Source organism: Pan troglodytes, chromosome 1, assembly GCF_028858775.2.
Source record: "Pan troglodytes isolate AG18354 chromosome 1, NHGRI_mPanTro3-v2.0_pri, whole genome shotgun sequence".
NCBI classification, from domain to species: Eukaryota; Metazoa; Chordata; class Mammalia; order Primates; family Hominidae; genus Pan; species Pan troglodytes.
The window spans coordinates 114,631,348-114,645,622 of record NC_072398.2 but is presented as its reverse complement, the minus strand read 5'-3'; the positions used below and the strand labels follow the sequence as shown (position 1 = coordinate 114,645,622).

The 14,275-nt window shown below is 33.2% G+C and overlaps 1 protein-coding gene across 1 annotated transcript in view; it reads right to left on the bottom strand.

Annotated features, from left to right (window-relative positions):
- MAN1A2 (mannosidase alpha class 1A member 2) overlaps positions 1 to 14,275 on the bottom strand; it is a 157,300-nt gene that overhangs the window by 105,922 nt on the left and 37,103 nt on the right. Inside the window, exons 3-4 of the mRNA XM_513685.8 lie at positions 13,031 to 13,127; positions 3,832 to 3,950 (exon numbers count right to left, since the gene is read on the bottom strand). Of these exons, the coding sequence (XP_513685.2) occupies positions 3,832 to 3,950; positions 13,031 to 13,127 (216 nt within the window). The remainder of the gene's footprint in view (positions 1 to 3,831; positions 3,951 to 13,030; positions 13,128 to 14,275) is intronic.

Genomic DNA, 14,275 nt, shown 5'->3' with positions numbered 1-14,275 from the left:
TGATGAAACATTATGAGTCCTTTAAAGAATAACCCACACATAGACATATAGTAATAGAATTACAGAACAACGAAGCAAAAAATAAAATATTAAAACAAGGGAAAAAACAGATTGCCTTTTTAAAATTAAACTGAAAACACACTTTGCAATAGTATAACAGAAGCAGGAAAGACAAGGGAACTGTACCTCTATTCTCAGTTTTAATATCTATTAAGACAGAGTTATATATCCACATGGCTCCCCTTGGGTCTCTTCTCAGAAGTGTCACTTTAACAAAGAGTTCTTCCATGACCACCCCATGTAAAATACTAATAGCAGTACCCCACCATTACTCTCCACAGCACTTATCATCACCCTCTGAGGTACTATATATAACTTGTTTACTGTTTTGCTCCCGACACTAGAACACAAACACAAAAAAGAGATAAAACTCTGTTTTGTTGATTACTACATCCACAGAATCTAGAACAGTGCCTGTTGCATTTGATAAATGTGTGCATTTATTTATCTATTACTTAATTTGGAAGTTTAAAATATAACGGGATCAACTAGACAACAATGACACATAAAACAAAAGGGGGATGAGTTAAGTTAAAGCATTCTAAAATCCTTATATTCTTCAGAAGGAGGATCTTACTCTGTTGCCCAAGCTAGAGTACAGCAGCATGATCATGGCTCCCTGTAGCCTCAACCTCCTGGGCTCAAGCAATCCTCCCTCCTCAGCCTCCCAAGTAGCTGGGATTTATTTTCTGTAGAGTTCAGGTCTCACTATGTTGCCCATGCTGGGCTCAAGCGATCCTCCTGCCTCAGCCTCCCAAAGTGCTGGGATTACAGACACGAGCCATGACTCCTTGTCTGAAATTGATTAATTTCAAACTGCCTACTTAGGGTTATCCTTAAAGTTTATATATACTTATATATAGTATACTTTGATGAGAGAGAGAGAGAGAGAGAGAGTGTGTGTGTGTGTGTGTGTGTGCACGCCTACTTTGGAGTTACCCTTAAAGTTTAAACATATACATTGTTTATTGTTTTGCTCCTGACACCAGAGCACAAACACAAAAAAGAGATAAAACTCAGTTTTAATGTATTTTTATAAAACATATATATCATATATATATATATTTAAACTCAAGGATATCTCCAAAGTCAATAGAAATGGAAGGTATAATGTTAAACTAGTAGAGGGAAAAAGAGAGATGATGTAATTTAATCCAAAATAAGGAAAACAAACTAAAAACAAATGAAAAGTACGATCATAATATAGGTAGCAAAACAAAGATGAAAGACCTAACTCCAAATATGTTATCATAGTAAATGTAAATATATCAAACTTAATAGTTAAAAAGACTCTAAGGTTGGATAAAAATAACAAAATCCAAATACATACTATATATGCAAAATAAGCAGCTAAAACATAATGACATTTAAAGGTTGAAAGAAAGGAACAAAAAATGACTGTGCTGATGATTACACTACTTCTCTCAGGTTCAAATCCATTCTTCTATACTCTACTTTGGTATATGGGAGTTGGAACTACACAAATGCATTTAATTTACCAACTGGCTCCCTTTTAGGCACTAACATTAGGAGGTTCTAAAAAGACAATACAAGACTGGAGGAAGAAGAGTCTTATTCCCTCCTGTTTACTTCTAGTTTCTGATAGTGTCACACCAGCCAGGGTTCACCCTGGCAGTGGCAACTGCTTCCAGAGTACTGTTCCCCTATCACACATACAGACACACAATCCCCAAATCAGCCTCATGGTTTCCTTTACAGATATCAAGCACTTGGCTAGGTGTCTCCTCCTCAGAGTTCTGAGTCTCAGCTCTGACACAGTCTTCCTGAGGTACCAGTAACACCTGGGCAGCACAGGTACCAGTTCCATAAAGCCCAAGCTACTGCATTTTAATGATCCCATCCTCTTCCCATTGTTCTTATAGCCCCCACAGGTGGCAGCTGTTTCCTGTTTCCTAGAGTTAATACTTCTGGTGATATCACAATGCTCTCTTTTTGCCTTTTTGGTTCCCCATTAGTTGGATAACAATTCTAAACATTAAATCCTCTAGTTAAAATAAATGGCATAGTCTGGTTCCTGATTGAACCCTGACTGATAATAATGATATACAAGGGAATTATTAGCCATAATAAAGCTGTCCTGTCAATGAATGGGAGTATTGCACAGATGCTAATTCTCCCCAAATTAATCTGCAAATTAAATGCAATCCTCCTCAAAATTTCCACACAGTTTTCCAGAACTTGAAAGAACAAAAAGCTGAGAACTAAGATAATTTCCGCAGAGAACAAGATCAGATACCAACAGAGAACAGATTCAGATACAGACATCAAGCTTCTTATAAAAAAAATTGTAGTTAAGATAGTTTAGTATTGACATATGGATAAAGAAAAAAGCCAATGTTAAAGAATAAACTATAATATGACTAATATATGACTAATGTGGCATATAAAAGTAGCAGGAAAAGAAATGGTACTAGGATCAACTAATAGTGGCCTACTTCATCCTACATTTAAAAAAATTCAATTCCATTTGGATTAAAGACTAAATACAAAAGCAAAACTTTAAAACCTTCAGAATAAAATATAAGAAAATATATTCATGATCTAGGAGTAGGGCTTTCTTAAACAAGATACAAAAAGCACAATCTGTTGTATAAAGGCTACATAGCTACACAGAAAAAAAGACTACATTTCTCAGCTTTCCTTTGGAGTTAGTTGAGGCCGTGTTAGTAAACTCAAAAAGCAAAAATGGGGAGACTACCTCCTGAGAAGTCTTCTTAGAGAACAGTCACATTCTTTCTGTCAACTGGATAAAATGTCTGGATCTTTAGGAACGATTTTATATCATGAGGTCTAAGATATACACTGAAGCCGACAGAGCAACAAGACAAATGATCCTAGATCCCTGATGATCAAGGAGCCACCCAAACCAGCCCTGAACTGCTTAACTCTGTACTTGATTTACATGAAAAAAAATAAATATCTATCTTGTTTAAGCTCTTTTATATTAGGTTTTCTATCACTCACCATCAAACCTGAATTTAATTGATAATAAAAATTATTCTCTTTGAGATACGTCCAAATTCTACAGTAATATAAAGGAAAGTAAACCATTTTTGTCTAGTTAGCTCCAAGAATGGCATCAGAGAAGAAATGATTATGGACTTATATCACAATTTAAATAACAAAGAGTCTGCCAGAGAGAAGTACATAGAGAAGTAGTGAAGGATAATACAGTCAAAAGGAAAAGCAAGCACAAATATCACAAAAGATGTGAATATGACAAAACAGTCCACACATCTTTTAGGTGAAGACTGGTGATAATGAAAATAATTGCTATCATTTACTGAGCATTTAATATGTACCACATTATCTCAAATAATCCTCACAATACTATAATGGAATAGCAATTTTATGACAGGTTTAGGAAGATAAGGAACTTTCTCAAGTCACACACCAAGAATGCAACTGTGCTGGGCGTGTGACTTAACAACTATGCCAAACCTAAGCAGTGCCACTTGACCATGCTAAAGTGCCAGAAGAATGGGTGTAGGCCTAACTATGAAAATTCATCGAAGCTGTGCTAATTACTCAACTTTAAAATATATATATATATTTTTTTTTTCCATTCATGAGAGGTCAACCCTCATGACCTAATCACCTCCCAAAGTCCCCATCTTCTAGTACCGTCACATTAGTGATCAGGTTTCAACATATGAATTTTAGGAAGGCACAAATGTTCAGACCATAGCAGTTAGACATTGTGTCTTTTCATGGTCAATCTAAGAGATTAGTTATCAATCATACACTCACCACACTGAAATCAAGGTTGTCTTCAATCCATCTTTGCCCATCTAGGAATTCATCATGAAGTCCCATGATATAAAGGGTATCCAAAGCATCTACTATGGTAGCACCCATTTGTGAACTTCCTATATTTGGGAAGAAAAAAATTATCATTAAAAAGATCCCTTTAGGCTCCTGTTCTCTTTGGGGGGAAAAAAAGATTCCCTTCACATTCAGTGTATTTTAATTATTTATGTATAAAAGTAAACTAAAGTAAGAGTATAAGGACTAAAAATTTAGAATACCCAATATTGTTCCCTTTTACATTAGAAATTATATATATATATTAGATAATATACATAGTTTAATATATTTTACTAAAAATAGTACTTTACTAAAAATAGGAAGATAAAAGAAAACTAAAAGCATACTTTTCCTTAATTTTCTGCCTGGTCAAAATATGAGATATCTATCTACTTAACTGAGAAAGGAAAAAAAAAGAGGATTAATTCAAGAAAAGAAGAGAGTAGTTCACGATGACAAAGCTAAGTAATAAGACAACCATGTCCTTCTGGTCTGGTCCAAATTCATAGAAAGGACAAAAAATATATTTAAAAATAATAATAAATGTACAACAGGGCTGGATAACCACAGTGGAAAAAAAAAACAATCCTTAACAATCAACAAGCAGGTAGATCAAATTGAAAAAAGGAAACCATCAAACAAAATATGAGTAGAGAAAATCAAAATAATAAAATGTATCCACTTTTAAGAAAGAGATAATCCTTATCATTAAAAAAATGTTCTGAGGGGAAGAAAGCAAGAGAGAAAGGGAGGAAGAGAGGGAAGAATTAATTCAAAACCAGCCTAACTGATACCAAAACTATATAATGAAAACTTAAGAGAAGAAAACAGGCCAATCTTACTAATGAATATAACTGTACAAATCCTAAATAAACTAGGTTTGTTTTGCTACTAGTAGAGTAAAAAATCTAGTAGTACAGCAAAAAAATAAATATCAGGGAGCAGATGGGTTCACCCCAATCCCATTAATGCAATTATTATTTGTGTACTATGAAAATGCAAATGATCCACACAGCTTACTGCCTGCATTAACATGGCTTTACTCTATTACATTGTCTTCAACAACATGAATTTACTGTTCCAGGAGCTCTTGCCCAGAAAGATAAAAGTTGCAAAAAATATTTATTGTTCATTCCAGGAACTTCCTGAAAGACCCATCAACTCTACAACAGAAAGTATCAAATGATGATTTATACCCCAAAACTCTGAAAGGTTATGACTCCAGTGAGGTAGTGATCTCCTTACCAAAGTAATAATTAACAGCTTTGTCTTATCAACAGGTTTTCTTGGTGACATTTTCAGAGCCAGCATTCAACATTACTTAGTTCACATTTTCCATTTACTATTCTCCTCTTTTCTTTCTTTTTCCATTCCTCTTTCTGCTGAGTAGAAATTGTTTTCTTCCAATGATTTAAAGCTACACAAATTTGTTCTTATGATGGTTGTTCTTAATTTACATGCCATTTTCTTGTTCATGTGTTCCTAATAATTTCTTCAACTTATCAATACATCTATCTTCTCTTAGCTAACAAGACAAATACTCCAACACACTCTGATAAATACCTTGGTCTTCTACCTACTCAGTTCCCTTCATGTTGATATTATCTAGAAAGTTATGTGTTGTTACATTCCTCAGCTTTTTATTACGATAAAAATGGTATCAAGCCATTTAATCACTCATATATCTCTATCTCTTGCATAAATTCTTGAATATGTATTCTCTTTTAATTTTGGCATTTCATCCAAAACATTTACCAAACTTATTTTAAATCCTTGAGACTACTGTTTGTGTCCTTATTTTAATTTTTGTAGATAGTTCTGCTCCTCCAGTTACCTAGTTATTTATTTAGTCCTCTAAGTACATATTTCTCTAAGGTATTGACTATTCTGGAGTGGAAAAAGGCCTGACCCACCTATTCTGTACCAGTCTTGGTTAGTTGCACTAGGTGCCATGAGCTAAAGGCTTCAAGGAAGAAAAGTGTAAAATTGAAATTACTGGCTATCATCATGATTGTTTACCTAGAGGAAGTCAAGATTTGAACAGGAAAAAATGAAAAAGCCTAACACTATTCTTGGGTCAAAGAAGCAGCAAAACATGACATTGCAAAATATATAAAACATCATAAAAATTTAGTATGAGAGCAGGGGAATCAACTAAAGCAGTTCTCACAAAAACACTTAAAATATTTATACTAGTTAATAAGAACAAATGAAAATAACTGAATATTCTAAGAAAGAAAAAACAAATTTGAGCAAAATAATAGAAGAATGAGAAAAACTAAAGGCAGAAATGGATGAATTAGAAATGAAGAAAATTATTGAAATAATAAATTCAAGAAATGGTTCCATGAAGAACCATACAATGAATCTACCATTAACCTCGTTTTTAAAAGGTAGACAAGACAAAAACACAAAATAAATAAAAATGTAACAACAGACAAGCATAGAGAAAATTTTTTAAAATTATAAAAGGCCCATTTTATTCATATATTCATAATAAATTTGATCTTTCTCGAGAAATACCATTTTTGACTTATGAAAGAAGAAACAAAAAATCTAAACAAACAGACCGAAAAACATAGGAAATAAAGAAGTTTTCAAAGAGCTACCCGCTATCAAAATACCATATTCTGGAAGTTTCATAGAATGACTACTACTTTAATTTTAAGGATGATAACTCCTATTCTATACAAACTTTTATATAACATAGGGGAAAAGATCTTAAAATTCAATTTGTAAATTCTTTATATCATTGGCGGAAAAAAATCGAATTTACTAAGAAACATACAACTACACCTGATCTCATTTGTGAGCACCAAGGAAATATTTAGGAGTGGAATTGCTAGGCTATACAGTAAGTTTATAAGAAACCGACAAACTGCTTTCCACAGTGTACCATTTTACACTCCCAATACAATGTATAACAGTTATAGTTGCTCTAGCATCCTTGTCAATATTTGGTATTGTTGATCTTCAAATTTTAGACATGTTAATGGGTGTGTAGAAATATTCCATTGTGGTGTGAATTTTACTTTCCCTGCTTATTGATGTGCTTACTGGCTATTCATATACCTCCTTGGGTGGGGAAGTATTTATATATTCTGGATACATCCTTATGTAAATATTTCAAATATCTTCTCCAAGTCTTTGGTTTGTCTTTCCAATTTCCTGATGTCTTTGGGGAGCAGAAATCTTCAATTTTCATTAAGTCCAATTTACCAACATTTTTATTTTATACTTAATGCTTTTTGTATTCTAAAAAATCCTTGCTAACCTCAAAGTCATAAAGATGTTCACAAGTGTTTTCTACTGAAATTTTTTTACTTTTAGCTTTTATATTTAGCTCTGTGATCCATTTTTCTATACAACGTTGAAGGAAGAGGCAAAGCTCATTCTTTTCCCATACAAATATACAGTTGACCCAGCACCACTTGTTGGAAAGGCTATCCTTTTAATCACTGAACCTCAGCATCTTTGTTGAAAATCAATTAACCATGTATGTACACTTCTATTTCTATTCTTTTCCACAGATCTCTATGCCCATCCTTATGCTAAAACCATACTGTCCTGAATTGTAGCTTTACTGTAATTTATAAAATCAGGTAGTGCAAATCCTTAAACTTGTTTTTTTTAAAAAATTACTTGACTATTCTAAGTGCTTTGTATTTTCATAGATTTTAGAATCAACTTGCCAATTTCTACAGAAAAGCCTAGTCATTTTGATTGGACTGCTCTAAATTTAAACATAAATTTAGAAAGAATTAACATCCCAACAATATTGAGTATTCAAATTCATGAACATGGCATTTCTCTCCATTAAGTCCTTTCAAATTTCTCTCAAAAACAACATAAAGTTTTCCGTGTACAGGTTCTGTACATATTTTGTCAAATTTATACACACATAGTTCTTATTTTTTGATACTACTGCAAATGACTTTATTTTTTAAACTGTGTTTATAACTGTTTGTTGCAAGTATACCAAGACATATAATTGGTTTTGCATATTAAACTTGTATTCTATAACATTACTAAATTTGTTTATTCTAGCACCTTTTTTTGGTACATTCCCTAGGATTCTCTCTGTGGGCAATTATGTTGACTAAAAATGTAAAGATAGTTTTACTTCTTCATTTCCAATCTTTATTCTTTTTTTTTTTTTCTTTTTCTTTTTTCTGCCTTAGTGCACTGGCTAGGATCTCCAGTACAATGTTACATAAAAGTGAGAGGGTAGACACCTTTATCTAGCTTGCAATCTTAGGGGAAAGCATATAGTCTTTCAATATTAAGTATGCGGGGGGTATTTTGCATTTTTTGCTTATTGTTGTTGTTTTGAAATTCTCTTTATCAGGTTAAAGAAATCCCCTTTTTAGTTTAGTGTGCTGACAGTTTTTATCATCGATGGATGTTAAATGTTATTAAATGCTTTTTCTCCAACTACTGGGATAATCCTATGATTTTTCTCTTTTATTATACTGATATCTTAAACTACACTAGCTAATTTCCAAATGTAAAACCTACCATGTATCTCTATGATAAACTCCACTTAGTCATAATGTAATAATATACACTCAGCCTTCAGTATTCACCAGTTACATATCCACAGGTTCAACCAACAGTAGACGGAAAATATTTGGGGAAAATAATTTTAAAAATAACAACACAGCAATTTAAAAAACAAAAATTTTAAGACACAGTATAACAACTATTTCTATTGTATTAGGCATTCTAAGTAATCTAGAGATAATTTTAAATATATGAGAGAATATGCTTAGGTTATATGCAAATATTATATACTATTTTATAAAAGAGACTTGGGCATCCATGGATTTTGGTATTCTCTGGAGTCCTGAAACCAATCCTCCATGGATACCAAAGGACAACTGTATTACTCAATAAGATTTACTAAAATTTAATTAAATATTCTTATGTCTATGTTCATAAGGGATATTGCTCTATAGTTTCCTTTTCTTATAAATATCTTTGTCTGGTTTTGATACTAGGGCTTTAGTGGTGCTCCTAAGAATACATCATCTTTAATGGACAAACACCTGACAAGAGTACCTCAAATTACATTAAGCAAAAGTTGGCAGAACTGAAAGAAGTCCAAAATAAGAGTTGAGGACTTCAACATCCCTCTCTCAGTAACTGACAGAACGAGACAGAACCCCAACTAAGATAGAGACAGCCTGAACAACCCCATTAACCAATGGGATCTAACTGACATCAGTAGAACATTCCACACAATAACAGCAGAATATACACATACCATTCTTTCTAAGAACAAATGGAAAATTCACCAAGACAAACCTGTGTCTAAAAGCAAACCAAAAATAATTTAAAAGAATCAAAATTATGTGAAGTACATTCTCTGATCCTAACAAAATTAAAACGAGAAATCTGTAACAGAAGGATTTTTTTAAACTCTAAATACTTAAACTTACTCAAGGAAAATTTTAAAACACTGAATTGAATGAAAATGAAAATATATCAAAACCTCAGGAATGCAGCAAAAGCAGTAGTTAGAAAGTTTACAGTAATAAATACATTAGAAAAGAGGATCTCTGGTCAATAATCTAGGCTTCTACTTCAAGACACTAGAAAAACAAGAGCAAAATCAACCCAAATCATGCAAAAGAAGAAAACAATAAAGAGTAGAAATCAAAGAAATGAAAACACAAAGAAAATATTACAAAGATCAATGAACCCAAAAGTTGTTTCTTCGAAAAGATCAATAAAATTAATAAACTTCTAGCAGGACAAGAGAGGAGACAAAACATAAATCACTAATATTAGAAATGAAAGGGGATTATTACTACAGCTGCCACAGACATTCAAATGACAAGGCAATACTCCAAACAATTCTATGCATATAAAAATCAATAACTTAGATAAAACCAGACCAATTACTCAAAAACCACAAATCACCAAAACTCACCCAAAATGAAACAGATAAACTGAATGGTCCTTACTATTAGAGAAATTAAGTTTGTAGTTTAAAAACCTTCAAGAAAAAAAAAAATTCCAAATGCAAGTGGTTTCTTCAGCAACATATACCAAACATTAAAGAAAAAAATAAAACCAATCCTAAACAATCTCATCCAGAAAACTGAAAAGCAGAAAACACTTTCCAAATCATTTTCTGAGTCCGGCATTACTCTGATATCAAAACAAGACAAAGATAATACAAGAAAAGTACAGAGCAGTATCTCTTATTAATATAGAAGCAACAATCTTCAACAAAACATGTACAAATCAAATCACAGTTAAGTCAGAAATAACAAAAGGAACATATTTACATATAAATACACACACACACACACACCTGGAAAATAAAATGCACCCTTCAAAAAGCATTGCAAAATCAAAGAATACTTTTTACAAATTAAAATAATTTCTTCTACATGCAAAAAGACCTATCCCTAACAAAACTTTCTACTTTCTAGAACATTTAAATAGAAAGAACTCATTCTGCTTTTTTTTTTTTTTTTAAGAGAAAGGGTTTTGCTATGTTGCTATGTTGCCCAGGTTAGGGCACAGTGGCTATTCACAGGCATCATGATCATGGCGCCCCATAGCCTTGGACTCCTGGCCCCAGGCGATCCTCCCATCTCAACCTCCTGCGGAGCTGGGACTATGTGCCACTGCACCCAGCCATTCTAACTATTAATCATTCTTAGAATAATTAGTATCAGTGCTAACTTACATCCAGCAACATTTCCTTCTCCCCTCTCCCGGCTCCAGAGCCAGGCCCTAACTAAGCAAAACAAAAAGAACATGTCCCATCCTCCTAAGCACAGCATTTGGTTCAACAATGGGCACAAGACCTAATCAGAGACAATAAGAAACAGTGAGTATTTCAATTATATTTCTAAGACATCCGAGTGCTCTCTTCTCTACAATGTTCTCTTTCCCACAGCTGTGGTAGTATGAAGATATGAAGCTTCAAGTTGCTGCAGCCATCCTGCTAAGAAACCAGCTTGATTATATCAACACACAGGAAAACAAAAGATAAAGTAAAAAAGCTCAGGTAGAATCAGATATACACCAGGAATTCATTCAGCTGATTAAGTTTTCTTTTTAGTCTAAGCCATTTTGCAATGGATTTTCTGTTATCTGCACGTAAAGAGGACTCTGATGCCAAGAACTAACTAGACAGAAGTCAGAGGAGCCCCTATCTCAGTTACCATATAAAAGAATTGTTTAATAATCAAGGCTAACAAAAAGAGTGTTTTAAGTTAATGTTTTCCCTAAAATCTAGAATATTGCAAGCAAAGGTTCAGTATCCACCTACATATTCCTATTCTGTAAGGGCATATTAAATTTGAGATGTCAAATGAGACACTGAGAACTACTTACCACGCTTCTCTTAGACTTTTACTGTTTTTTTAAAAAAGAAAAAGATCAAAAAATAGATTAAAAAAACTCAAATTGTACTTACTGGCAAGAATTTGAGATACACAAAAGAAACAGAGTAAGTAGGAAACAAAGTATTAAACTACAAAAAATAATCCTTTAACAAACTGACTGCATAGCTACAAACATAAGACAAAACATAATAATGGATCTATTCCTACTTAGCTTATCTGGCTGGAAAAGAAACTGTAACCACTCAAAAATTCAATAAAAAATAAGCAGCACCTAATTTTGACTATTGAAAATTCTGTAGATTTTCTTTTTCTACCATTTCACTATAATTTTCTTCGCAGAATAGATGTTTCCTAAGTGTCAAAATTAATTTTCTTCTATCTTTAAAGTTTACTAAAGCATCGATATTTATTTGATAAACAGATAGGACCAGTATCTATTTGATAAATATTAATACATTAGATGTTCTGAGAAATATCATTGGAAAAAAGTAAAAAATTGACATCCAATTTTTATTTTCAATACATTTTTATACTCCAATCTTTTTAAAAGGCTCACAATTTACCGTTGAGTTTAACATAAAAATAGTTACTTGAAGGGAGGTTCTAAATTTAATTGACTATTAAATTTAATGTCTTTATTGCACTAACGCCTCATATTGTGACATCCACAAAGCCGTAAGAACTTTCCAGTCCAAAACTCTGTTAAGAAAATATACTTTATTTCATTACATAATGGCTGATAAATTAAATATCATATTATGAAGTCTCTAGTAGTCACTGATTACCTAGAGGAAACTTTTTTCCTTTACTCCTCTACCACAACATCTCCCAAACCCAACAGAAATTATTTTTTAAGACATTTTCTTTTTTGACCAAAAGCAAGCAACAATGAACAAATTATAAGAAAACTCACAGCATTAGAAAAATCCTTCCCTAGTGTCAAAAAGAAAATTGCTGTTATTTGAATTACTGTGATGGTTTACTACAGGTAATAAAATCAGATTGCATATAACTAGTTTGTGACTTTTTAGCCCATTAAAATTTTCTTGCCTTCATCTATCATTACTTAAAAGATAATCATCAAGTCACATCAAGAAGCATTTAAAATGGGGGAAAGGAGTGAAGACTACAAAGAGTAGCTTAACAATTCTGAAGACTTACCTTTGGGTTTAGTAAAAGTTGTTAAATTGGTTAAGTTAAACTGGGAAGTTTTACAAGTGAACTGAGCTCAGGGAAAGTAGGATGAACAAACTCAAGATGAACACAGCTCTTCCCCAAACCTCCATTCACAGAACACATTGTTAATTTTTCCTTAGGAACTGTGAATGTACAACATAACCCACTGAATTCAGTAACCCAATCATCCCAGGTATGTCACTTTTTTAAAAAATGTACACAGAACTACAAGAATTTCCTATCCCTCCCCTCTTCCTCTGTAATGTGAATATCAGAATAGGTATTGTGTTGAAGAAAAAAATGACAAGTAGGTGCCTACTTTTCCTGACACTAAAGAAAAAAATGCCAAAAAAAAGCTTTTAAATACTCAATAAATGACTAAAGCATCCATATGTAAATAGAAAATCTACCACATATATGTGTACTCCAAAGCAACTGGAACTTAATCGTGACTGACACTTGCAAAAAATCATACATGTTTCTTCAAATTATAGTTCCACAGAAATACTCAGATTTTAGAAAGTATTTTGAAAAGTTACATCTTGTTTTAAAAGACGGAGGTAGAAAATGGAAATAGTAATTAGAAAAAGTAAACTTACCAAATATGTTAGGGGAGTGTCCTTTCCTTGCAATAGGTCTGAGTTCATTATGTCCCCACCCATATGTCCTATAGTTATCCCAAGCATGTTTCATCATCTGAAAAGAGAAAAATTATAATCCATCAATTTAAATTTTTCACAAACTGTTTTTTTATTTCATACAATTTTAGGTTCTATTACTATATCCTTGCCCATTCTTCCAGATCTATATTAGTACATTATTCAATTAACATTTGTATCAGTATGAAAACATACATAACTATGTTTAATCTCATCTATATGACAGGAAAAAAATGGGCATAATAGACAAGTCCTCTTTCTTCAGGAGGTACATATTTGTTTGGCATTCTTTCCTTTTGAGAAATGTTAGTCTTTTTGGGGACAGCTCCCCTTTCCTCACATATAACAGAGCTGTCAATCAAGAGGCTCTGCTTCTACCACCAATTAACTCACCCTAGCTAGAAAATCCCCTATCCTTAGACCAGAGATCAACAAACTAACTCTGCTGTTACAGCATAAAAGCAGTCCCAGATAATATGTAAATAAATGGACATGGTTGTGTTCAAATTAAAATCTATTTTATTTATTTATTTTTGTTTGAGATGGAGTCTTGCTCTGTCGCCCAGGCTGGAATGCAGTGACGCCAGTTCAGCTCACTGCAAGCTCCACCTCCCGGGTTCACACCATTCTCCTGCCTCAGCCTCCTGGGACTACAGGTGCCCACCACCACACCTGGCTAATTTTTTGTTATTTTTAGTAGAGACGGGGTTTCACCGTGTCAGCCAGAATGGTCTTGATCTCCTGACCTCGTGATCAGCCCACTTTGGCCTCCCAAAGTACTGGGATTACAGGTGTGAGCCACCATGCCCAGCCTAAAATTTATTTTTAAAAAACAGACAGCAAGCAGAATTTGGCCCACAGGTTGTAGCTGTCAACCCCTGCCCTAAACAAAGTGAGTGGATACATGTGATTCAGGTAGGAACAATCAAGTTCTTTTTACACATATTGTTATTGACACCATGAGATAAAGGGACTTTTTTATTCTGCAATCTCATGGTCTATGTAATATATAATCCTGGAGCTGATAATGGCTCTCTGCCAGCATGGAGAAACTAGCAAAAGGAAAGAGAGACAGATGCTTAACACTCACAATAATATCTACAGGCTTGGATTCAGCCAAACTTGAAGCCCTTGTTTAGAGCCATTAAACCAATAAATACTATTTGTATCACTTAGTTTGAGCTG